We start from the raw sequence: 26,393 nt of genomic DNA, 5'->3' as shown, positions 1-26,393 counted from the left end.
TTCATTTATTACTTGTATAATTTTTTTAGATGAGAAAGGGACATTTTGAATGCCTACTCCTATGCATTGTACAAGTCCCATTTCACCATCCTGACAAAGCTATTACACTGGCAATAAAGTGAGGCACGAAGAAGTTACTATATGGCAGCCTGAAATCAGGCACAGTGCTCTGGGAAGATAAACAGTGTGTGTGCTCTTTACCCTGTACCATGAAACGTCATAAAAATGCTTGGCTGAGAAGAGGGAAGAGCCCTTAATCTCTGCCAACAGACTACTCCAAAATTATATGTGTATGTGTATGTATATACAGAGGGTACCCCAAAAATGTATATACATTTTAAGAAAGGAAAACTGTATTAAAATTGTAATACTCAATATACAAGTATACAGATAACAAAAGATGAATACAAGTCACATTTGACTTCTGCAAATACAAGAGGTGCTCAAAGTGGTTCCCATCAGCGTCCAGACACTTCTGATTACGGTGAACTACTGCTTGAGCAACGTTGACCAAAGTGTCCACTTGTATACACTTTTTTTGGCACCCCTGGTATATATACACATGTATACTTTTCCATACTTAGACTCAATTTATTACCACAGTTCATCCGAACCCTCAACTTTTTAAGTCTGTATGTTTCTCCATGGCAAGTTGGGTAAGAAACATATTTTAAATGTAAAATATGAAATGGCAAATATGAAATAACACAACTTTATAAAAATGAAGTAAAATTTGCCTATTCAACTGATCCAAATAAGATGTGAAAAGGCCACTCCACTGTTCCCATTTTATTTCTAATAAAAAGTTCTTCTAGTGACCTTTATAGAAAGAGGACAGCCTATAAAATCTGTTTAAGGATATGAAACCTGGTTGCTGCTTCATATGTTGACCTTATGAACACCAATCACTCAATTAGCGATTTCATTTTCGTTTCTTACTTACAGTCTGCTAGAGTGCCTGGTCATTAACGCACATGAATTTGTACTATTTCTGTCAGAGTAGAGCTGTATTTGAACAATTTTAATCTTCCTAAAAAGTTTTTGGAAGTCCTTTTTATGAAAAAAAAATTCAGAAGTGACACAAGTTCTTACATTTTCTCAACAGTGATTGTTTCTTTCACTGTTGAAACCCCAATGCCAGCAGGGTCTGGCACACAGCGAGCGCTGAATAAATATTTATTGAACAAATGGAATTCATACCCTCTGATATCTAAGATTTGCCAAAAATTACTTGGAATCAGCTGCAATGAATCAGATGATTCATCAGGGCAGCTGAAGTTAAATAACCTAAGTTATGACCATAAAGTAATTCAACTTGGTCTATTCTATTTCATTCTTCTGTTCTGTTCTTCTATTGCTCATAAAAGAGGATCTGAATGAAATCATAAAAGGGTATGATTTTTAAATTATTTAATCACTAGGATCAATGTGTACAGCCTTAAAAAGGGGTTACTTTATGAAGGGTAATACTAATCTGAACACGCAAGACTTCTGAAGAGAGACCCTGAGTCATGATTCATACTTATACTACAAGTGAAATTTTTAAATTCCAAACTTCAAACTTCTAAGAGTTAAATGATAAGAGTCTTAGTTCAAAATTAATTGAATTACATGGAGGGGGAAAAGAACTTCACTATTCCCAATCTTTACAAGAAATATTTAATTTTATTATGTCTTCTGTTATTATAGTCATATGACATCAGGCATTTTGCTGTGTTATATGTTGGTTTACATAAGTCCTACAGAAATAATACTTTCAAGCCATTCAGCATTTTGAAAAATTGAACTGAACCATTTCCATTCATCATTTATACTTCGATGAAGCCCAGTCTGTATTTCTTTCTGGGTAAAGTTCAGCAATGCATTTAACATGAATGTTATTACTACTAATTAAATGTTGCCCTGATGACACTTTGTACAACCGGCAAGAATAAAGTCTTGAATGCTAATCCAAAAAACTCACAATAAATTATAAATTAGTAAAGTAAGCTGACTGTAGGAATAAAAATATTCACAATCAGAATAAAACTAGACACACTTCTGAAAGACCACATAGCCTTTGTGGATAACGAATGTGAGTTAATTTTCTTGTCATCAAAATGCAGTGAAGTGTGGATCACCGGCCAAGTAAAAGAGGACAGAGGTGGCATTGTCACTTCCTGCTCTCCACCCTCACACTTCTGTGACTTGCTCCAAGGCTGTCCGGAGGTTCAATGGCGATCAACAGCCTTCCGTCAAGACCCACCTACAATAAAATCATTAACTGACCAAACTTGTATGGAATCCATGTCATATTTCACAGGCCCACTTTTCCTTTTTATTGAATACGGTTAAACCCGAGATTCAATCAAGTGTAAGCTCTCCCTGCTCTCCCCTGCCCACCCTCCGCCCCTGGCGTGGGAAGACATTCCTGGACAGGGAGACTGTCATCAGTCCTGAGGGGCTGTGTACAGAACAGGGCTTTGAAAACACACAGACCTGGGCTACGATCACAGTGACAGCCCTTCACAACCATCAGGGTTTGGGCCCTCTCCGGGCTAGGTGTTTTCATCTGCAAAGTGGGGGAATTACATAACCTCACAGAGTTGTTGTAAGGCTTACATGAAATATTTTAAGGAAAGCAACTAGCACCGTGAATATTAAAACCTAATGTCTATCCTTGACAATCCTTCAACTTTGAATCTCCTCCAGTTTCAAGGATCTGAGTTTTCATAGGACCAGCATAGGACTGGTCACAAAATAAGAAATCAAGGGATTCTTAATTAATTGACTCTGTCAGGTTAATCTCAGAATCCTCTTGATCAATCCAAGGATGGATGCCCTGCATAGTGATTTTATATCAGCAATTAAATAATCAGTCATTTTCAAGAAACAGAAAGTTAATTGAGTGGAATTTGAGCTGTAAATGTGATGCTGAAGTATCCTCTGGTTGTGCTACGTGGTTTAGCGCCCCTGTCTGTGCAGGAACCATAGGAAACCAAGACCGCCATTTTTCTGATCACGCCAAGGGATGGAGCATTACTTCAGGTGGAAGAGGGAGAAAAGCTCCACTAAGATACTACCTACTGTGTGCTACATACGTAAGAGTGATGCTAACAGATCTTCAATAAAATTTTACAACCAAAACAAATAATTTCTGAAGCCTGACTATTCAGAGCTAAACTGAATTTCACTAACAAGCCACTAACAATCTCCAAGTCTAAATAGGGCCAACCATTAGGCATCCCAGAAAATCATTCTGTCTCTGGAAAGACAAAGCAAACTCAGGATTCTTGGGAGCAAGACCAACTCTTTCATGAAGAGGTGTATGATGAGTGTTAGGCTGCCACACCCACAACATAGCAAATAGATTAAAACGTAAATTAATCTACTTTCTAATACACACATTTAAAATTGTAGAACTGGAATACTCTAATAGGCGTGGTTTAAAGTCTAAGTATATTCATCAAGCCACATACTATTCAAAATATCTAGTTTGGCTTCAAACGTTTCATATCTAAGTGTAACTTTACCATATTTTTTATGGACTATTAGTTTTTTATTTAATACAAAACTGGAAGAATGGAACTCTGGGTGAACACTAAGACTATTAGAATTTTGCTGTACTTTAATTTGCATTATAATTTAGTTCTAAGGATTTTATTGCAGCAAAAAATTGAAATGAAAACTGGAGTCATGACGACTGGACATTAGGTATTCAGCTTACACTATGGCGAATAAAACTAAACTACTACTGTAACATGAAACCATAATGGAAACCAGCCTTGAACTAACTAGCTTTTTTTGTAGTTAATTTGAAGACCGCTTGCTGTTTTCTTTCCTTTTCAAATAAAAGTGTATTCTATTACTTGAAGCACCTCCCCTCATTTTGTGTTCATTCTATGATTGTTGAATCATGTCCTACAAGTATGGAAAAAGAAACTCCTAAAGCCAGTGTTTACTGGCATCATTCCTCTTTAAATGACAAGCTATGTGAGACAGGAAAGAGGCCAAATCCCCACCCTCCCCACCCTCAACTCCCAATCAGGGGCCTCCACAAAGATCTTCAAGCAATCAGCACTTCAGTTACTCAAAGAAATACTCATGGAAAATAAATTGGACTAGGGGGAATAAAAGCTTAACTTCTAGTGCTGACCAATTATGCCTCTCATTTCCATTCAATTGGCTGGCAACTCCCCAAAACCGGAGGCAGTCATTACATCCTGAAGCAGAACTGCCTACTGAAATGGAGACTATGCAATGCTCTGGACATAGAAAGAGATACAAACATAACTATTGAAATCATACATGGTAAAGAGACTCAAAGGAAATGTGAATGATACCCAGTCATTTCCAATTACACCTGTTAGAAAATTTAACTTATGTTATTAATGTACAGCAGTGGCCTCAAAATGGAAGCCCTGAATCGGCAACCCAAATGCACGGGGTCAGCTGAGTAAAAGGGTTTGGTGCAGGTGAATGCAGGCCGGAAGTCACAGCCTAGAGCAGACCTGAAAACTGGTAGAGCCAGAACGCTCCCTTAGGGAAAGAGGGCTGCAGAAACAGCCGTGGCCATACAGGACCGGGGAGTTGTGCCTAAGGAAATCAGGAGTGCCCATAACGACATATTTGTTTGCAGATTAAGATAAAGGCTGGGAACCTGAAGTTGCCTAAAGCACAGCCCGAGAGAGAGAGAGAGAGAGAGAGAGAGAGAGAGAGAGAGAGAGAGAGAGAGAGAGAGAGAGAGAGAGAGAGAGAGAGAGAGCCTACAACACAAGCCAGAGGAGAGATGAGAATGTCCCACTGCTGCTCATCATCAATGCTGCTCTCGACAGACCTCTTCCTCCGTCTACCAGCAGCATGGGCCCACCGGGGAGCATGCTAGAATTGCAGGCTCTCAGGCCCCATACAGACCTGCTGAGTCAGTATTACATTGTAAGGAGATCCAGGACTCTAAAGAAGTAGTAACTCTATCTCATAAAAAACGAGAGAGAGGAGGGCCAGGGAGGGAAGAAGAAGGGATGGAAATCAAACAGCAGCTTTGTCATCTTAGGAAAATCCCAACTCTGCAATTCCTAGACAGTAAGACCAAGAACCAACCAAATGAGCTTACAATCAAAACTAACATCTTGTTCCCTGAGACTTGCTTCAAGACCTGAATCACTGTAACAACCAGTACAAAGCTGTCACATCATCAACTCCGCCCAACCCCAACTGCTCCCCCATCTCGTCAGATCTGCCTTAAAAATCACCCAGCCTAGGTCTAAAATCCTAAAACTATTCTCCCCTGCCTACCTGCATAGTCAGTGGTCAGGAGAGATAATACGGTGAAGCAGAAAGGAACATGAACAAACACGTGGTCTAAGCCCCTTATTCTGTGGAAGAAACAAGATCTCCTGACTTCCTCTGCAAGGATCTGAGTTTTCATTTGCATTCATTATTTTGGCCTCTATGCCCCGGAGAAGGACATTACTTAAACCTAATACAATTTACCAGTATACCCAGAACACCACTTTTTAAAAAAATTTATTGGGGTGACAATTGTTAGTGAAATTACATAGATTTCAGGTGAACAATTCTGTATTACATCATCTATAAATCCCATTGTGTGTTCACCACCCAGAGTCAGTTCTCCTTCCATCACCATATATTTGATCCCCCTTACCCTCATCTCCCACCCCCCGCAGAACACCACTCTTAATGGGAGTTGTCGATATGCAACATGCCACACTGAACATAAACTTGTAAATCCACTTTTAGCCAGAGAGAGAAAAAAGGTAAATAATAATATAATAATCTCATTATTACCAGTATATCACAAAAACAGCTAACATTATTTGAGCATTTATCAGGTGCAAAGTACTATGTTGAGAGCTTTATATGCATGATTTCATTTAATCCTCATAACCCTATTATGTAGGTACTGTTATTATTCCCATGTTACAGATTAAAACAACTGAGGTTGAGAGACTTATCCAAGGTCATACTGCTAGCAAGTGAAAGAGTTAGGACTTAACAATGAAGTATGTTTGGGATAGTTTTGTTTTAAAACAAAACAAATGAGTATATGGTTATTATTTCAGGTCTTCTGTTGAAAATGTCATTTCTTATATGAAAATCATACAGATTCACAGCAACATATACTTCCAAGGTAAGATTTAAATCAGAAATACTTCTTTAACAATTTCCCTCCCAATACTAAGCTCTTTTTCAAGCAATTCCAGTAATGATCTCTGCACTGCCCGTGTTAGCTGTGTAAGTGAGTTGTTTCAGCCATCATATACTCGAGGCACCTGTCCTTTACCTAGATTTCACCTCCTCTTACTTCTCTTTTTAAGACAACTGCAAGAAAAGCTCTCTTCTATAAGTGAATCCATAATAACTCCTTGGCTCTGAGCTGAAGAGGTTTCATGTGAAAACAGAGATTTATCTCTAGTGCATTATGTAGCACTGTGCTTAGGACTTTCACAGAATAAATTATGTATCATTTCTTATTCTGACAAGTTTTGAATTTACTCTAAATGGCAGATTGAAGAAGCTAATATCTTGCCACTTCATTTAAAAGTCTATCATTTTACTCTCCTTCCATACCATATTTCTGAAATGTAATGCCAAGTTCAAATTTCTTGGTACCTTAGGTGAAGTCTAAACTGTGATAGGCAAAGCCTATTAAACAGCATTGACCTTCTCTACAGGTAAAAAAATAAAAGTGCTACTGATGACTTACATTTGGATAACAATGTAGATGAATAATTTATGTGATTTCTTCCGTTTCCCTCAGGAAAAGCAAAAACAGGTAGGTACACTCAGCCGGCTCAGGGTTTTTAAGCAGGGGGCAAAGGATATCCTTTGTCCACAGTTAAGAGGACATCAAGAGTGCCCTCACGGAGTCATAAAATTGTTATTCATTGGGTCACTATTTTGCTTCAGTTGCTACATACACTTCCCTTGTAGATTTGAACTTTGAACCTTTTTGGACTAGACCAGTGGGGAAAATATATTTAGTATGTCATTGTTCAAAAATGGCTGGAAAGTAAATTCAAATTTTATTTACCATGTAAAAAGGTGAAATGATTAGAGAACATGAAGTGCTGTGAAGTTCATTCTGTACCAAAACTGCACTAGTTCTTTTTAGCATGATTCACTAATTCATTCAACTTCAAGCCCCTAGCACCAAGCCCTCTGTCGGGTGACTGATACACAGCCAGGACCGATTCACTCTCTGCCCTGAAGAATCTCATAACCTGGAAAGGAGACGGATATATACTTATCTAAGAGCAATGCAGTGACATCAGAGCTAAAAGAAGCGTATAGAAAGTGCCACAGGAACCAGTAGAGCAATTAATTGAAACCTAGGATGCAGAGGAAAGGATTGTCAGAAAATATGTAAAGGTGAGAGAGGTCGCTGGAGCAGAATAAAAGATTGCAGCAGTGCACTAAGCTCTCAGAGAAAAGCTATTTAACGCAGAAGGAATCTTGTGATAAAGGTGCAGATGCCAGAAAGAGGGTGTCCCATCTGGGAGCTGCACGTAGATTAGCAGCACTGGGAGAGGAGGCTGGGAAAGCATGTTCAGTCTAACAGGGGAGGATGCTGGATAGCACATTCCAGGTTTGCATTGTATCCTTTGGATAATGGAGAGCCACTGGGGAGGTGTAGATAAGGGTGTCACGTGATCCGAACTTCAGAACCTGTGAGCTGCAGGCACAGGAATCCTCTGTCGGTTACAGGATTCATCCTGGGGACTTGAATTAAGATACTGACAGCAGGTATGCTGAGGGGAGGAAACAGCCCAGAAATGTTTAAAAGGTAGAATAAATGAGACTGAAGAAAGGCTTAAATTAGGTACAGGTGTCAGGTACAAATATCATCTAGTGTAATATAGCAGGAGAAAGAGCTCAATGATAACTTCTAATCCTCAAATAGTTTTTATTCCTTTAAATGGTAATAATTAACTTTACATCCTGGTAGGATTTTTTTATCCTTGCGGTTATTGAGCAAATGATTATTATCAAAGCTACACGCCTATTGAGAATTGGGATTAACTGGGTATAACAAATTAATTGAGCTTCACTGTGTATTACCATGAAAACAAGATAACATAACCAAACACAAGGATCTCTAAACTGATAGAAAAAACAGATAAAAATTCATAGAAAGACTCCACAAAGCAAAGATAATTACCCTCAGAAATACGTAAATTAAGAAAACAAGCTCTTATTTTAAAGACATTTAGCAGGGAAACTTTGTTGTTATCAGCAGACCATTCAAACGATGTTTAACACAAATACAAGTAAAGGTCTAAAATCAACTAGCTTCTATGAGCTGTATTTAAAAGGGGCTCAATTTGAATGGAAAACATTCCCATCAAAGCAGAAAGAATATCAATAGAAATGATTAATACTTTCTGCAATGCTTAGTACAATACCAAATAAAATTAAACAAGATTTCTCAAATAATTATTTTTAAAGAAGACACATTTAAAACATGTATTTAGAAGTATGAAATGTCCCCCCGCGGGGGCGTGGCTCTATTTCCCACACGACATCATGAACACCGCCTCGCGATGCACAGCATATTTTCTCTAGTGCTCTGGGTTTCTGACTATGAATTTCCGGATGATGTCCCATAAGCAAATCTACAGCCCCAAACTCGCCAAAACCTAGCAGTGCTGCCCACTTTGAAACCACTCAACCACAGGAAGTTCTGTCGTTCAAAACTTATGAAGTATTGTGTTTTTGCTTAAGGAGAGAAGATACAGTAAGACCAGCTATATTACGATAGCAAGGTCTGTGGTCAAATGAGACAGACACACGCACACGCACGAAAGAGCTACTTGAGACATGACAAAATTTCCATCCTCGAAATATATCAGTAAGTACTTACACAAAACATTTAAAATCAAAGATCACAGTAGGTTTAGAGGTTTGGTCCTTTGCCCTTAATTTTTGAAGAGTTACATTCGTACAACTGCCATTTATTTGGTCACGCAGATGAAAATTGATGACAGACAGGAAAAAAACAAGATGAGATTGAAATCATCCTAAATCAGAAGCTGTTAAAAGTTTAGATGTAAATTACAAAAATAAATAAACAATAAGCTGCCCTGTAAATTGAAAACCCCACGGGAAAAATAGTCCACTAACTAAAGTCACAGTAAACCCAGGTCATCTTTTTGACATACTGATAATTTATGATTATAATCAACCATCAGATACTGGCCAAGTGTAAAAAGTTAATGTAACCACATAAAAAAAATAATTTAAAACTGTAGAATATTCTTTACTGGTTCAACTTCTGGAGGAAGAGAGAAATGTAATAAAGCATACAAGTTAATGCCCTGATACGAGTATGTCTTCCAAACATCCAGGAAGCAAACGCATGCGCGATGAGGGACTGGCGGCAGTGGCCCAGTGCCAACCAGGTACCGGTCCTTGCCAAAACACTCTCATGGCTTCAACGGTAAGACTCGGTCTCTCATCCAAACAACAGCGCCACCGTTCACCTCCATGACCAGGGCCGACACAGGGCTTGAATTTGCAAAAATTCAGTTCTGAGCTATAAGACTTGACTCTTAAAGGGCCAAAAAGAAAGGCCATGGAAATGATGTGAGGTTACTGGTAATAAACCGAGTACGATGGGAAGCTTAAAAAAATGTTTATAACAAATTAAAACTAGTGATGTCTACTTTAAATGACAACAAAGAACACATGAGACATAACATATCAGAACCTATAAAAATGCCCAATTTCAATTATACGCATAAGAAGATTCTCACTGTGTTTTTTGGAAGTCATTTAATGTACCATATCTGTTCATCTATAAAAAGCAACTTCCTCAAGAAATTTGTGAAATATGAACTGAAAGAGAAGAAAGCTATAAAATCAAGACATTAAAAATGAAAGAATAATTCTTTTTTAAAGGACTAAAATGTAGTTATATCATTGTTGATAAAAAGAAACTAATAAAAACTGTAGAAAAAACCACAAAGTAAAATAGAAAATAGCAACAATTTTTTTCACGGTTTTAAAACTACTTCTAATCAAGGCAGCCAAGGCCTAATGTGACAAAAATGAGAACTGTGAATTTATTAAAAACACATCACAGAAAACTACAATGAACCATCAGAAAGCATTTACCAAAATTTCAAGGCCAAGTACATAACATATGCAGTTACAATTCTGTGATTTATTTTCTACAAAGGGATTTAAAAATAGACACACACACCCCCAAAAAATCATAAAATACGTATCCTACCTGCATAAGTGTTTAGCAATAAAAACAAAACAAACAAACTGGAATTATATCTCCCACAATCCGAGTACCTTTTAACAGGTAAATCAAATATGTATACGAGTATGTATCATTCAACCTTAACCGAGAAAAGATAACGGCAGCACCTTGTGTGGTTTTACATATTATTCCATTACAGAGGCCAAAATGCCATTTTAAAAAATGAACCAAAGCTATCATAACGACATAAAAATAAGACACGGATTTATAAGAATTTTCCTGGGTGTATGGGCCACATTCTAAAAGTCCGCTGAGTCCAAGGTGTGTTATCAATGGCAGACAGACTCGTGCATCACCCGGGCGGCCACCTGGTCAGAGTCCTGGTGGCACGTCAGTGTTTGTGCCTCCGGGCCAGTCCTTAGCAAACATGGAAGGGGGCCCCAGGAGCCCCGCACTGTGCTAGGTGCCAAACGTGGGGACAGACACATACAACACATGGCTCCTGCCATCAGCTGCTCCCTGCCTTCTCGCTACTCTCCAGAGGATCTTCAAAAAATATTTGTCTTCTCATAGCAGTATTTCAAATTTTCAATGGTTCCCCTTCCATTTACAATAAAATCCAAACATCATCAAGGCACTGGCCGTCCCAGCCATCCTCTCTCTCCTATCACAATGCTTCGGCCTCTGGCCTTCCCACTGCTCCTCAAATGTCCAGCTCTGTCCCCAAGATCCCAGCTCAAACCCTCCTCCTCCAAGCTTCTCACTTGACTCCTGCTTCCCCCTTCAGCTCAATGTCACTGCCAGAGAGGCCGTCACTAAAGTTCCATCCTAACCCTGCAGAAGATGGGGAGCTGATGAGTGGTGTTCAGCAGGGGGGTAACAGGTCAGTTCTTTAGTTCAGAAAGAATCACCCAGACAGGTGATTATTTCAGAAAAAAATCACCCAGACAGAATGGACTAGAGAGAGAGGTGGTACGAGGAGAGGTGATGGCTAGAGGCAGCAGAGTAGGAAACAGCTGGAAGCATCCAGGAGAGAGAGAGAGGCTGTAGCATGCAAAAACACTAAGGTCATCTCTAGCTCTGCATAAATTAAAGTTCCACCAGGCTCTAAGCTTGTCCAAGCTTCCTGTGACATCAGAGAGATGCAAGAGCAGTGACCGCCACCAAGAAGCAGGTAACAGCCACGGCCGTTTCTTTCTGGGACACAGCCCTGTGCATCACGAGGAAGAGGAAGGCAGCAGTGGCTCTGCCTGAGCTTATATCCTACCTGTGTGACTTCATGTAACAATGTGTTTGCTGATTTCAACAGACATAGTAGTAGTACCTGTAGCATAGGACTGTCATGAGATTCCAATGTAAAGCAGAGAACACTACCTGTCACCTATTAAATACTCAATAAAACATAGTGACTGGAGTTGTCACTGCTGCCATCACCAACATTACAACCACTATTTTTATTAGTACCACCACCACGACCACTAACTAGGTACTTCATAGGCATTATTTCATCTTCTCCAAAGGACTCGTGAGGGATTACTATTATCTCCTCTATAAAATGAGGGAAAGAAGGTGCAAAAGCAGTTCACACTTGATAAGTATTATACCAGGATCTGAGCCTAGCTGTATGAGCCTGTAGTTCATATATTAATATTACCCACATTATGACACTGTCTCTCAAAAGGGGCAGAATAGGATTTTCTAAGCAATATGACTTACTGGCATTTATTATACCCCAGGCACACCTCTGGGCTCTCAGAACACAGCAGTGAACAAAACATGTGAAGTCTGGTCTCTTGTATGAGATAGGGAAGCTAAGAGAAAAGCATCAAATAGTGAGACGTACACTACAGAGAATTAAAATTAAGAGTGCCACTTAGAATAGGCCTTTCTAAGGAGGCTAAGTTGAAGATGAGAACCTAGAAGAAAACAAAAGGGACAGGCTAACCAAGCAGCAGGATAGAGAGCTCTCCAGGCAGAGAAAATAGCTACTCCAGAGAAGCTAAAGGAAAACAAAATTGTGTCTTAGGGAACTAAGCAAGTCAGCATGGCCGAGGAGTAGCTGGGGAAGAGGAGCGTTCCATGAGGTGATCAGAGGGGCAGGCAAGAGCCAGGTAACTTGGGGTCACCTGTGAATTTGATGCTAAAGGTAACGCAGGATCACAGAAAAGTGACATGACCTGACTTACATTTTTAACAAATTCTAACAACTGCTGGATGGAGAACAGATTGCAGTGAGGCAAGGAGAGGAAGGCAGACCCCGGCTACTTGAGTAGTTTAGACCAGAGAGGCACGTGGAGGGAGGCTGGAGTACACCTGGGGAACACACAGATCACGGTATACGTTTTTGGAGATGAAGTAGAAAGGATTTACAAATGAACTAAATAAAAAGGATGAAGAAAAGAAGAATAACCTCAATGTTTTTAACTTGAACAGTGGAAGAAATAATGGTTTAATTTACTGAAATGGAGGTGTCTGCGGGAGGTCCGTGTTTGGGGTTGGAACAGGAGCAGGAGGTAAGGGTTCTGCTTTGGCCAGCTTACATTTCAGGTGCCCAGCATATACCCATCTGGAAAGGTTCAGTAGGCACCTGACTCGGAATAAGGAATTCTGTAGTGTTCCTCTTACCCTTTCTCTAGCTTCACAGAAGACTGATGATGAAAAAGAACAGCAAGAGGAAAATAGCTTTTAGAATGCACCGTGCGTATCCCGTAACAATCTAAAGCAGTGAGACACTGTCCTCTTCATGAAACCGGTTCACTTATAAAATCTGAAGCATCATCCTTGCTGAGGATAACAGCACAGAAAGAGAGTAAGCTTTAAGGTCAATGAGAGTCACGCCAAGGGAGTTAAACCATATCATGTGGCCTCCATTTCCTAAATCTTATAAGATTACAGGGCAGGACCTAGTAAGAAGAGATCAAAGCTCCGCAGGATACAATTTACAAGGGCTTCCGAAAATTCCATCCTACTTGAAGGGGACCCAATGCATACCAATATAAGACAAAAAACATCTTCTAACTATACATAAAATAATGGCTGCTCTCTGCTATCTGACAGGCGTATCCATGGAAACTGTCAGGAACAATTCCTTTAGACTTACAGTGATTAATGACAAAAAGGAAATGAATTTAGAGTAAAAGAAAAGCTACGTTCTGAGTAATCTGATTCAAGCTAGTTGTATTTCAGCACAAGTTTTCTTAATCAAATGGCTACTTGGATAGACATCAAAATAAGGGGAAAAGAGAAGCAGCCATGTCTGTTTTTGTATAAGTCCAACTCTTAAACGCTTCTCAGCAATATCGTAAAAGACACGTGCTTTCAGGAAAGGTAAGAACTAAAGTGCACTGGCAGCTATGAAACAGCGAGTGTTTTGCATCTAACATCTTTCTTAACCCTCACAATAATCCCTCCGGGTAGGTTTTGTTATCCTTATTTTTACAGAGAAGGAAAACAGTACCAAACATGTAACGTAACCTGCTCAAGTTCAAACAGGTAGTAAACCAGAGCAGGATTTGATTCACGTGTAGCTGAGCACAAAATGCATACTTTTTCCCTGGCGTAAAGGACACAACCCACAACAGCCCAGGAGACTCAGGCCTACAGTCTCTTTAAGCCACGAGAACCTTTCTGATTGGCTGACTGCTAAATTAGGCAGCAGACAAAACTACTAGGTATATAATGTATAAGAAGAGGAGTGTGTCAGACATGTAAAATAAAAAGCTGAGTTTGGCCCTGAATATACAACAAAACCTTACCAGGTATCGATGTGCCCATCACATCAAATCAATACAAGAAAATTAATCAAAGAACTTGAAAAGACATCAGTAAAGGAAAGAACTCAAGTCACATGCTGATAAACTCACTTATAAGCTATAAACCCAGACAGCCAAGAGGTAAGCTGAGATTCATTTTAAGGAGAGTTTTGTTTGTTTTTTAATTTTGAAGAAAATAAATTTTTTCTTTATTTTTTAATCAGAGTATAGTTGACATACAACATTAATTAGTTTCAGGTATACTACATAGTGCTTTGACATTTATATACCTTATGAGGTGATCACCACAATAAGTCCAGTAATTATCTGTCCACATCCAAAGTTAGGACAATATTATTGACTCTTTTTCCTGTGCTGTACATTACATCCCTGGGACTTATTTATTTTATAATTGAAAGTCTGTACCTCTTATTCCCTAAAAAGAGTAATTTTTAAAATTATCTTTTCATCTAAGAATAAAAGTAAAAATGCCAAGACGTTTCTTAACTCATCACAAAATGCTACAATTACTCCAAACGATTGAACCATAATGCCAGTATGTCTGCTATAGCTGACCAAGCTAATGCATTGTAGAACTGGGGTAGGCACATGAGAAGCCAAAGCCCCCTGAGGATGCTACACTCCTTCCCTAATAATTAATTAATTAATTTAGGCGGTGGAATTTGCCTATAAATTCAGTGTCTTGTACATTTCACCCTAAGGTTCTTTAAAGAAAAATCTGGACATCCAACGGGTACTAGCCGTACTGGGGTGGGTGATCACTTTGTAAGTTATATAAATGTCTAGTCACTATGTTGCACACCTGAAATGAATATAATATTGTATGTCAACTATAAGTGAAAAATTTTTAAAACATTTTAAAGAATACAGAAGAAAGAAAGGAAGACAGAAAGACAGACAGACAGACTTGGGCTTCTAGAACTCTCTTTGGATCTAAGCAATGAAAGCAAGACAAATTACATTCAACCACAGCACATACCGACACATTTGCAGTCAGAGCACAACTCAGGCAGGCACACATAGAAATGCAGAACACACACTAAATTTAATAAAGAGGAGAAACAAAGAGAAAATAGCAGAAACCAATCCAGGGGGAATAAAGAGGGTTAAAATAATCTAGGTATGTTGGAAACTAAATTTCCAAAAGTAAGATCCTGGCTTTCATTTTTGGTAACATTGGATAGTTTCTAGCCAAAAGTACCAGGGAAAGCTCAGCTGTGAACCCGGGACATGCTTTAAAATGACTGTTAAATGAAATAACTCCATAAAACACTCTCCTACAATGATAATGTCCAAGGAACTACAATAGGGGAAAAGAATCATTTCCAACATAAATGCAGTCTTTCTAAATTAGTGAATAAACCGTAAACGCAAACCACTCTGAGTATTTCCTTCAACAGATAAAAGTTTTAAGTATTTCTTTAGAGTCATTACTAAGTTTTGGTTAGAGGAACCCCAGAAAAGTCATTTATAAGGAATCAGTCTTTAAAATGGCTCATAACAGTGAAGTTTAGAATTTTTCTGTTTTGTTTCTTGGTACAGCCTACTTTGATTTAACAATGTGGGACTGGAAAAGCTTCCTGTATGTGACTTCAAACACCCTATGTAATGTTAAAGCATAGGTCTTAGGTGTTGAAATTGTTCAGGACTACTGATGCATACAAGCTTATCTGAGCATTCTGTTTCCCCATAACTGCTATGTAACTTTGCTAGTGCTGAAATCACACCAAGCCCTTATTTGGACAGCCAAAATGGAAAACAGAGCCTGGTGCTTAAAGAAAACACAGTCTAAAGATATATGTCCTCTTGTTCTCTTAGTTCAAAGATGAAATCAGAAATAATTGGCAATGTTACATACAATACACTATTTTGTTAGTTAGCTGATGACAACTAAAGACAAGAATCATTTTTCATTCCTTAAAGCATAAGCTTTGTTATCTCCTGTTTGTGATTCTTCCCTAAGATATTTCTTATTTCTTTTCTTCAAGACTTTTCTCCTGAATCTTGCCAAAACAGGACTTGAAATATAAATGGAAATAAAAGGGGAAACTGCTTCTGCATGGTTGTGGTGAAACAAAAAAAGTTTTCACTCTCACTGTTTGGCTGGCTCATCTAATATTTAGTTGTTAATGAGTCCTGAGGCTTGAATATTCTGCTTAAGCTACATTAGAGACAAAGAAGACTCTTGCCAGCAGGCTTTTCTGGTAGTGTTCACACACCAACAGGTTTTCAATGGCCCAAGGTGAGTGGAAACTTACAGGAAAAGCCCTAAAGACTTTAGCCTTCATTTCAGCCGCAGAGCCCCTTAACAAAGCCCTTTTCTTCTTCTGTAAAGTGAGATTGGATACTTCCCAAGGTCTGGATTCCAAACGGGAATCCGGCTACGTCTATCCTGGGGGCATGAACCTCCTCCAAGTTGTTTTCAAAATCCTAGGCACTCATCTGAGGAGCAATTCCACAGTTTGCACCCAGCTTGCAAAGGGTTTCACCAGTATGACAGCCTAAGAGCCACTGTGCCAACACCTTCCGCTGCCCTTCTATCAAGAAGTCACGGGACAGAAGGCAAAGCACATGGCCTAGAAACAGAATAGTCTCTGGCACCAGCAAGTTGCTTCACCTCTTCCTCAAGCCAGCTTCCCTTTCCTGTCTATGAAAAGGTATTATGTAAAAATACCTACTTCACAAGGAGCTAACGAAGAGTAAATAATTGGGATGCTCTCCAAAAACTCCTCTTAAAACGTTATTTCCATTATGCAAGAAGACAAAGATCATTAAAGAAGCTTTGTATGTACTCATTTGACAACTGAGGCTCAACTGTCACTTCTCGTGCCAGTACAACAACATTTCGCAAACATTGCAAACTTGAGCTTCACAAATAACAGAACAATCGTGTTCAGGCTTGGACCCACCAAAGAGGTATAAAATCAAAATAAAATACTATGATGACATCAAACTTCAGAAACAAAGGTATTTAAAATTACCAAGTGACCCTCTGGGGGTCTTCGCACTTACCAGACCTTAAGAAAGCTGGTGGAGAAGAGGCGACCGCAGCAGGTGAGCTGGCCATTTCAGATTGTTGGCTCTAATCATAAGCGTCACAGGCTAAACTACAGCAATTTTCAAAACTGTTTAGTGAAGGTTAGAAGCAATCAGCATTAGATTAATTGGAAGCAGTGTGAGCAGTCATTAACACGATGCACTGTGCAACAAAGACAATAATTGAGCTTCATTGTAATTTTATTTTCTCTTTATGACTTGAAAATTTGATTGTCTTTGCTTTGGTAAGTTACATTTGCTTATAGGGATTAGGCAGGAAATACATAATATCCACTTATTAAACATTACATAAGAGTAGCATTCTCTATTGAGCAGTGAAATGATTAGGCTACTATGTAACAATGCTCAGAACCCTGTAGTCCTATCAGGTTAGTGCCAGTTTCAAACAAAGCTGATTACAGATTCTTCTAAAAGTAACAAGAATCAAGTTGATTGTTTTTAATGAATCAGGATGACAGTGATTTACTGAAGAAACTTTATAGTGTTAGCAGAAGAATCTGCAGCCTCAACTAATTTGGAGTAATGACTTCAAAAGATTGCCTTTACCACTGTGATGTAAACACATAGGTACATCCAACATTTACACGATGCACTAAACTACTTTGCACATGAAACTGAATTTAAGTGACTGCATTCGCCAACAATTAAGTAAAATTAACTTTTTTTCTCAGTTAAGAAAGGGAAGGTGGGTTTTCAAAGCTTACTGTTATGACATTTCGGAGGAAATAAAAACTGGAGAAGAAAGCAAACCCTATATGCTTATTAAGGGAAAGGAGAAATGCTTTTAAAATATATGCTAAGGACAGAGCTCAGTTCCCTGTAGAAAGCTGTTATGTTATGCTCTACCGCCAGATGTGATGAATCCATTAACACTCTTTATAAACCAGATAGATACATTGCTAGTGTGCAACTCAGTACTTCAGCGTGACACAAAAATTTTAAGAGAAAGTGTGAAACAAAACTACATGTGACAATTCCAATGAACTGTATTGAGGTTAAGGGCTACTTTTTGAAAACTCTCGTATTTTTTTTTTTTGGTTGTTTTAATATCACCCTAAGTAAATTAGTGCAAAACTTTTTTTAAGGTTTAAACATAATGAAGTTAGCAACAAAGGCTGGGTAAATTTCTACTGTATCGTTTATGAAGTTAGATATTTTCTTCAAATTAAAAAAGAGGGGGCAGGGCGCACAAAAAAGACAACTAAGAACTCCATAAATGGGAAAAGCCCCAAACATCATGGTAACATGTTAGCCGAGAAAAACTTTACTTAGTATCAAAGCAAAGGCAGAGCTGGTTTTCTCCGGGCTCCGCTCGCGTGTTCCCGGACGGGGAACGCGGGCGTTTGCACCCCCACCTCTGACATGCAGGCCATCGGTCCTTTAAAGGCAGCGTTCTAAGCTGAAGCCTCGTGGTTCCCCCATCTCTCCCGGTGCTGGGCACACCTGCGGCCCAGGGCGATGCCCAGCCCTCCGGCTCTCGGAGGGCTTCTCGGCCACCAGGCTACCTTCCAAGCCGTGACGGTGCAATTTGAACGAGTCGGTTCAGGACACTTGTACCGTTACAACCGTCTGCGCGGCAGCGGCGTGTGACCTCGGCGGCCTCGGGTCTGCGAGCCACGGGGGGCAGGCGCCCAGGGGCCACGACCAGGGAGGGGACCCGCTTCCTTCCGAGCCCTGACTGCGCGGGGCGCGAGGCCCCCGGTGCCCTGGCCCCGTCCACGGCCGCCACGCGAGAAGCGGCGGGGGCTCCGAGCGCGTGGGGAGGCCGTCAGGGAGCAGCCGCCCGCGTCTAGGGCCGGGCACACGAGGCTACCTGGCGTCGGGGAGGCGCACACGGGAGGAGGACACTGTCCTTCCAGGAAGGGGGCCGCCGTCTGAGTTCTCAGGAGGAAGCCTCCGGGCGAAGGCGACGCCACCACCGACTTTCGGAGGGGGACACACACGAAACGGGGCGGGGGAACGTACAGGGGACCACGGTGGGACCGCCACCTAATTCCTAGAGGTGCGGGGAGAGACATCAGGCGGGGGCCGGGCCGCCGGCTGCTTTCTAAGGGGCCCCACGCGGGCGCAGGTTCATTCTAGGACCCCCACCTGCCTCCCGCCCAAGGCGCTCGGAGGGGGAGCACCCGCGCGGCGCGGGGTGGGGGTGGCGCCCCAGCGAGCCAAACCTGAGCGCTTGGCCCGGGCTCTTCGCTCCAAGACCGTCCAGCTCACTTCGGCCATGAGCCCCGCCGCCCCCGCCATCGCGCAGGGGCCGCCGCCGCCGCCGCCGCCTAGGCCACCGCCCCCCGGCCGCCTGTCAACTCCGCCGGCCGGCCCCGCCCCCCCGCGCGACACTGTCGGGAAGCGCGCCGACCGGAAGTGCGCGCGAGGGCGAGCTGCAGCCCAGCTCCTCGGCCTCCCTCGCGTCAGAGGGGCCGCCCGTGCGGGACACGGAGAGGGGGCTCGGGGGCGGCTCGCTCGGGCGTCCAGGTGGCGCCCTTTCGCTGTCGCCGGCGGCGCGGTGCTTTCCGGCTGCCGTAAAGCGCGGCGCCGAGCCAGGGGCGGGGGCGAGGGGCGGCCATGGCGGCGGCGGGCCGGCTGCCGAGCTGCTGGGCGCTGTTGGTTCCGCTGCTTCGGGGGCTCGCGCTGCTGGGAGTCGGGCCGGTCCCGGCTCGGGCGCTGCACAACGTCACGGCCGAACTCTTTGGGGCCGAGGCCTGGGGCACCCTGGCGGCCTTCGGGGACCTCAACTCCGACAAGCAGACGGACCTCTTCGTGCTGCGGGAAAGTCAGTGCTTGCCGACCCTCCCTCTGTCCGCGGTCCCGGGGCCCCTCCCGGTGTTCCCTACGCCCCCGGCTCGCGGGGCCGGTCCTCCTGCATTGCCCGTCTTCTCCGTCCTTTCCAGCCCCAGGTCCTGGCCGGCCACCCCACACTCGGATCTCCCCGGGCCCGCCACAGCCCTGCAAACGGCCAGTGCTTTTCCCGGAAGCCCGCGGCCTCACGCGCGCCCCTCCTCCCGGGGAATCACCTGCCCCCCCCCCAAGTTCTTGCTGGGTCCCGGGAGGCCGTGTGGCCCGGCCCTCCGTGCTCTCCCGAGGCCCCTCCGTCCCGCCTGCTTTCTCCGTCCGGTCTGCCTTCCTTTGATCTGGAGAAGATGCAGCTTGACGATTTCTCCCCCGGGGGACTTCTTCCTTCCCCCACGTTTGCCTAGTTCATGCTCCCCTCCCTTGGTTGGACTCCCAGCCTTGTTTGAAGCGGCTGTGCCCTTCCGACGCCCTAAACACGCCACGATCCACGAGTGTTTTGCAGGGATCACCGCTCAGCCCAGTGTCTCCCTGGGAAAGGACTGGACAACTGCAGGTTCTTCTCCCTCCTGGCTGCCCAGCCTTTTGTGTGCACCGGACCTTGCCTTGCTTTGGTCACTGCCCTGCCTTCCAAAGGTCTTCTTTGTTTGCCACCTTGAGGTTCTTGAGAGTCCCCTGCTTTAGCCATGAATGACAGCGCAAACTTTGTTGTACATCTTGATGCTGACGATGGGTCTTAGCAGTGCTGAGTACCCACAGAACCAGGTACTATTTAAGGTCAAGGCCACTGTGCAAGAAGTGAAGTGCTTGTGCAGAACCTGAGTGACAGGATCCTGGGCCACATTTCTTGGGGCCCCTGCAAGGACCCCAGAGTGGCTTGTGGACCCTGGATGTTTTCTATCTTCGTGTGACTCCATCTGTTGCAACACGGGCACATACTGCCACAGCTGTAGCTACTCCATCCAGACCGATACAGACTCTTCTTTTAACTTTAAAGGTGGCTTATGTTTCATTAAACAATCTCAAAAGTGTCTTGCAGTGATCGCTCCTTGACTTCCGAGAATGTATCCATCTGTGGGGAGGTCCCATAGGAGCCACCGGGGAGGGTCTTGGAGGATTTAGCTTTTTCGGCTTACAAACGTGTCATGTCCTTGTTACCAGTCAGATTCCTGCAGGAGTTCCTGTGTCCTTGGTGTGAGGCATCTGATGAACTAAACAGCCTTAATAAGGGGCTGCGTTCTTAGGTTTGGGGACGACGAGGCTTGACATACAGTATAGTTAGTTGTAAGACATGCTCTTGATATGGTTCTTTTAAGTCAGCCGACCTGACTCCAGGCAGAAGCCATTGGCTTCAGTTTGAGTGGACCAACTACATTTTCCCTGTTCATCCTTCCTATATCTTTGCTGCTTTGAACATTGAACTTGTGATATGCTGTTAGGAGTCCCCATTCCACCAGACCAGTAGGACTGACTTTGGGAGGGCAAATAAACTAGAGTAAATAAAAGTTTTCCTGTTGAGAACAGTGCCCAGAAACTTCTTGTAACCACTGATTGGATGTCTTACCAGGAAACATTATTCTAATATCATATATTCGCTTCTTTTAGGAAATGATTTAATCGTCTTTTTGGCAGACCAGAACGCACCCTATTTTAAACCCAAAGTAAAGATATCCTTGAAGTAAGTACAAATTTATTTGGTTTTGTAAAAGTTGTTAGTGTCATAATAGACACACAATAGCTAGTTGGATTGTCTTTGAAATCAGTTTTACTCAACGGTGGTATTGACACAGAAACACTAGTTACGAGATATGAGCAGTAAATAATTTGTTAGGGAAAATAGTGGATGTGCCAGTTTAAAAATGGCTTACTTGAAAAATAAATAAACACATTTTGAAGGATCCAGGTCTGTTCCTGTATAAACACCCTCCATTTCCTTGCAGTTTAATATGCTTTCTTGAATGTGTTCAGGATTGTCTGTCCGTTATCCTAAATGTGCCCTTGGGAGCAGCTCAATCCCAGGCTTATCAGGTCAACTGCTTTGTGGGAGGTAGGGGAAGGAAATGTATGGGAAATAAAGGACTTGGGTTCCACTAAGCAAAACTCAAAAAAAATCCCAATTAATTTTTTTTATTAATGCAGGGTTGTTTTATATACAAGAGGTCCCCAAATAATGTTTCATTCGGCGTCTTTTCATTATAACATTGGTGAAATGCCATAGGGACTTCACTTTCGTTTATAGCAATTAGCCTGTGGTAAAATTGGTTTCCTTATATGTTGTTTGGCTTAAAGTTGAAGAAACTATCAGGGATGTTAGGTAAGGACTTGCTGTATTTTTAAAATTTAGAAACCCTTGTTTTTGTTTTATTAGAATATTTTTCAAAGTAAAAGTAACTATCCTTCCCCTGTTTCCTCTCCCAGTCCCCTGTTCCTCTCTCAGATGCAATCACTTTTAAAACTTTTAGCTGTTTCATCTGGTGTTTAGTTCCATACTTTAAAATATGTTTTTTCACTGTAATTGAGTTATCATCTTCATCGCTTAGATTTTTTTGTTAGTGTAAATAAGAACTTACCATCTTTAAATAATCTCCATCATTTCCAGATAGGTATATCATAGTTTTAGTTAAATCACTAATCATTGTTTACATTTTGACCATGTAGATTCTGTATACTTCAGAACCAAACAGTACTTCAGGTCTGTACAGTGTGTCCCTCCTGGAGTAAATGACTGCTTTTTTAAAAAATGAATTGCATAGTTTTCTGTATACATATCCTTAATTTCTTTGCAGATGTTCCCTCGTATCTGCCATGTATGTACCTATTGTAAATTTTTGTTTTCCCCACTGAGTCCTCTGCCCTCTGCCCACTCTGGGTCATCCTCTGGCCCTTCTGCAGGATTCCGTCTGGGACCTTGCACTCTGCTACGCTTTTTGGGTCCTTGTGGCTTAAAGCCTGGGCCATTTTGCTCTTAGCTTCTCCGTTGACTTCACTGGAGTGCAGCCTTCAAGACACTACTGAGAAGGGAGGCGTGGCATGTCCTTCCATGGCCACAATTTTTTCCTACTCGCTCTTAATGCTTTGGTTAACCTATAGTCCTCTAGCTTCATTGGTTGCTATTTTAAAATCCAGTGTTATTCTTTCTCCTAATCCTTAAAATCTGATTTGTTTTGTTTTAATTTTGGAAGACATTAAGTTTTCTTCATCCCTTTTGCTATAAAATTTCATGATCATGTGTATTGGTGTAGATGATTTTTCATTTATTACACTGGGCCCCTTCAAGCAGGAGGCTTCTATCCTTGGGGGCGTTTTGAAATGTTCTTATATTATTTCTTTGGTAATTTTTTTATTTCCTCTTTCAGGAATTCCTGTCAGTTGGTTAGTAGACTGCCTTTCTTCCTTTATTTTATCTGTATTTTTGTCATTTTGTTTTATTTTCCTTGCCAGGAGGTTTTCTCAACTTTATCTTAATCCTCCTATTGAATTTTTTATGTTAGCTGCTGTCATGTTTTTATCTCCAAGAAGTTTTCTTCCCTCTCTTATTCTTTTGTCTCACTATGCTGTTCTTTTGTTTTGTTATAATGGACATACTTCTCTTATGTCTTCAAGTGTAGTTTTGAAGTTTTCCTTTATTCCCTCTGTTTATTTTCTCTGTTTTCTTCATATTCCTTATTGGTGTTTGTTTTGGCTGTCTTTAATTTCCATGGTTTTCTTGGAAAGGCAGGGGTGTCTATTCCTATTTAAGAGGAAGGCACTAAAGAGCTAATTTGGAAACTCTTTTGCATGGAGGGACTTGTCTCCTCTCTCTTGCCCTGAGCATGTATTCCTGGCTGATTGGCATCCTAGGAATAGGGTAGAGCTGAGGGCAAAGTATCAGACTGTTCCTTTTGTACACTTGCCATTAACTCCCTGTTTTTAGCTTAGGGCCAAAACCTTACCCTCTGCTATAAATTAAATCTCTAGGACCTGAAACTTCCCAGAAATAAACATGGTTTGGTTCTTGCCTGGCTCAGCGAGAGGCAGAAGGGACCATCACTCTCAGTACAGACTTGCAGTTAAGCCTGTTTTTAGCCTGGTGCCTCACTCTTGTCCTGTACTCTTCCTGATGACTCCAAATCCTGAGCTTCTTCAGGGCAAAAATCTTTCCTTCGGGAGCTTTTTTCTCTAGGCACTTTAGCTTATCGTTTCCTTGCCCTGCTGAGTCAGTTAGCACCCCTCCACCTGCTATGTCCTTTCAGAGTCTCTTCGTCTTAAGTTTCCATCTAATCCTTTGCAGTTTATTCCTCTCTATTTCAGGGTACTTTTTGCCACCAAATTATGGACCTGTTTGGACAAGTATTCGTGCCATGTATGTGCCATATATATTATTGCACTTGCATGCATAAACACATACACAAGCAGAGGTGTACACCTTAGATACACTTTGCTACATAGTTGCATGTCTGGTTGCTGCATCATCATTTTTGAGGACCAGGCATTTTCCATGGAAAGGTTAAAGTACTGTTGGAATTCTTTGAGGAAACTGGTACTACCAAAACTATTTTATTGTAACGAGGATCAATTTTAGGTACCAACACAATTCAATTTGAATTCCAGCTATTCTATTTAACTAGCTTTTTAACACTGGAAGCTACTTTAATCGCTCCAAACATCAGTGTCCTGATCTGTTCAATGAGAATAATACCTAGCTCAGGTAGTGAAAATTAAATTATCAGATAATAGCTATTAAGCACTTGGTGTAATACCTGGGACAGAGTAAGTAGATGCATTACAATAAAGCTATAGTTATATTCTTTTCTTCACTAACTTTTCAGTATTTTCCTCATTTCACTTTAAATAAAACCTGTGTGTGTGTGTGTGTGTGTGTATTTAGATTCTTGATGCTATTTAGAAAATAATTATCCATCATCTATTTGGAAACTTGCTGTCTTGCTATTTGCTCTAAGTAGAATTAACTATAAATTGAATTTAAGGCCCATTTTTTGGTTGGGTCACTCAAGCACATTATGACAAGACTCTATCCAGAATATTTTAAGTTTTCAAGGTTACAGAAATAATTTTCGAATTATTTCATTATTAAAAATATAAAATTAAGTGTGTATGTTTTGATAGTGTATTGCCAGCTTTGGTAAAAGGAGCTGATTTTCTTTGTGAATCTTGACTAGCTCTCAGAAATGAAATGATGATTTTGTTTTCACTGTATATTTCAAATCTGCATTAAAATCCAAATTAAATATTTTATAAGTAATACCTTGTAACCGATAACGTGAGGGTGATACCCCTTGCTGCTGTAACAATTGACTAGGAGCCTCCATTTGTTATAAACACCATCCAAGTGTCCTGGTATCCTTGACAAAAGAACGACGTAAAAGGACTGCATTAGCCAATGCTTGAACATAAAATTGAGCTTTCTCTCCATGTGTTTCGCATTTGTCTTGTTTCTTAAGATTAGTCTGCATTGATCCTGAATTCTTACGTAGACCAAAGAGGCCTACGTACACGAGGCCTGATAAGATATTAAGAACAGAATGCAAGTCAGTTCTGTGAAATTTTAAATTTTGCATTGAAAATATTTTTGTGTGATGCAAATATGGAGGCGGACTTTTCTGTTTGAAGTGGACTGGATATCTTAAGATGCTTGTCTCCCTTAGGAATCACAGTGCATTAATAACAAGTGTTGTCCCCGGGGATTATGACGGAGATTCACAAATGGATGTGCTTCTTACGTACCTTCCCCAAAATCATGGCCACGGTGAATTAGGAGCTGTTATCTTCTGGGGACAAAATCAGACATTAGGTGAATTTATTTTAATATTTATTATTGGATATTAAAGCAAAAATATGCCTGTATTCTTATGTGATTGTTACAAAGATATTGTTCTGAAATAAGTTCAGAAATGCAGTTCTTGAGTGTCTATAACCGTCTGTTAACAACTTAAAAAGAAAAGTCCGTTTTCTGATTTTTCATTTTCAACCCAGAACTGGTCTGGGGTCAATTCCAGAGAACCAGATTCACTCTTGCTAGCTTAACGAAGGCAGAGGTTTATTAAAACGTTTTGGTTGCTTACGTAATTATCGGGGTAGCTGAAGAACAGACGGTAGGTTGAACTTTCTGGAACAATCCCCAAAGCCTTCAAGGAAGCGACTGCCTTGTTGCTGTCCGAAAGTGGCTGGTTGCACAACAACTGTCAGAATGCCACTGTGCCTTCTGTGACTCACCAGCCCCCTGGGTGTCCTGCACCGGCCTCTTGATACTGACAGATTCAACCCTGAGACGCTGACACAGACGTGGCAAATGCACAGCTTTGCGGCCCTGCTGCCTCCCCACACGCACAGTGTATCCGACTGGCGAGGCTTGCGTTGTACTCAGAGTGTCAGATGGAAGGCTGTGTGAGAAATGCTGTTTTCGGTTTCTAGTCTCCGCAGTCCAGGAACACACAGCAAGGTTGGAGCAGAGGTTGAGTCAGTCTGCCACACCCACCCACACACACACCTCCAAGTCCTATCTGAAAAGCCAAATAATTACACCTAAAGAGCCAATTTGTTCATGGAGCCAGATTTCAAGGCGGGGG

At 41.5% G+C, this 26,393-nt stretch overlaps 2 protein-coding genes across 5 annotated transcripts in view; one reads left to right on the top strand and one right to left on the bottom strand.

The window, feature by feature from the left end:
• Nucleotides 1-19,348, bottom strand: part of PHKB (phosphorylase kinase regulatory subunit beta) — a 136,323-nt gene extending 116,975 nt beyond the window's left edge. Inside the window, exons 1-2 of one of the 4 annotated variants that reach the window (XM_081030706.1) lie at nt 19,209-19,348; nt 16,996-17,108 (exon numbers count right to left, since the gene is read on the bottom strand). In XM_081030706.1, the coding sequence (XP_080886832.1) occupies nt 16,996-17,050 (55 nt within the window). In that variant the 5' untranslated portion in view covers nt 17,051-17,108; nt 19,209-19,348. Of the gene's footprint in view, nt 1-16,995; nt 17,170-19,208 lie in introns of those variants that run through there. The other 3 variants (XM_081030705.1, XM_081030704.1, XM_081030707.1) reach the window with 3 other exon arrangements.
• Nucleotides 19,349-19,375: 27 nt separating this feature from the next.
• The window catches only part of ITFG1 (integrin alpha FG-GAP repeat containing 1), a 129,946-nt gene continuing 122,928 nt past the window's right edge, over nt 19,376-26,393 (top strand). The window contains exons 1-3 of the mRNA XM_081030703.1: nt 19,376-19,810; nt 21,433-21,505; nt 25,473-25,618. Coding sequence (XP_080886829.1) covers nt 19,603-19,810; nt 21,433-21,505; nt 25,473-25,618 — 427 coding nt within the window. The 5' untranslated portion in view covers nt 19,376-19,602. The remainder of the gene's footprint in view (nt 19,811-21,432; nt 21,506-25,472; nt 25,619-26,393) is intronic.

Source organism: Rhinolophus hipposideros, assembly GCF_964194185.1.
Source record: "Rhinolophus hipposideros genome assembly, chromosome: 21".
In the NCBI taxonomy this organism is placed as follows: domain Eukaryota; kingdom Metazoa; phylum Chordata; class Mammalia; order Chiroptera; family Rhinolophidae; genus Rhinolophus; species Rhinolophus hipposideros.
The sequence above is the reverse complement of the archived record's forward strand: the minus strand, read 5'-3'. Positions and strand labels throughout refer to the sequence as shown.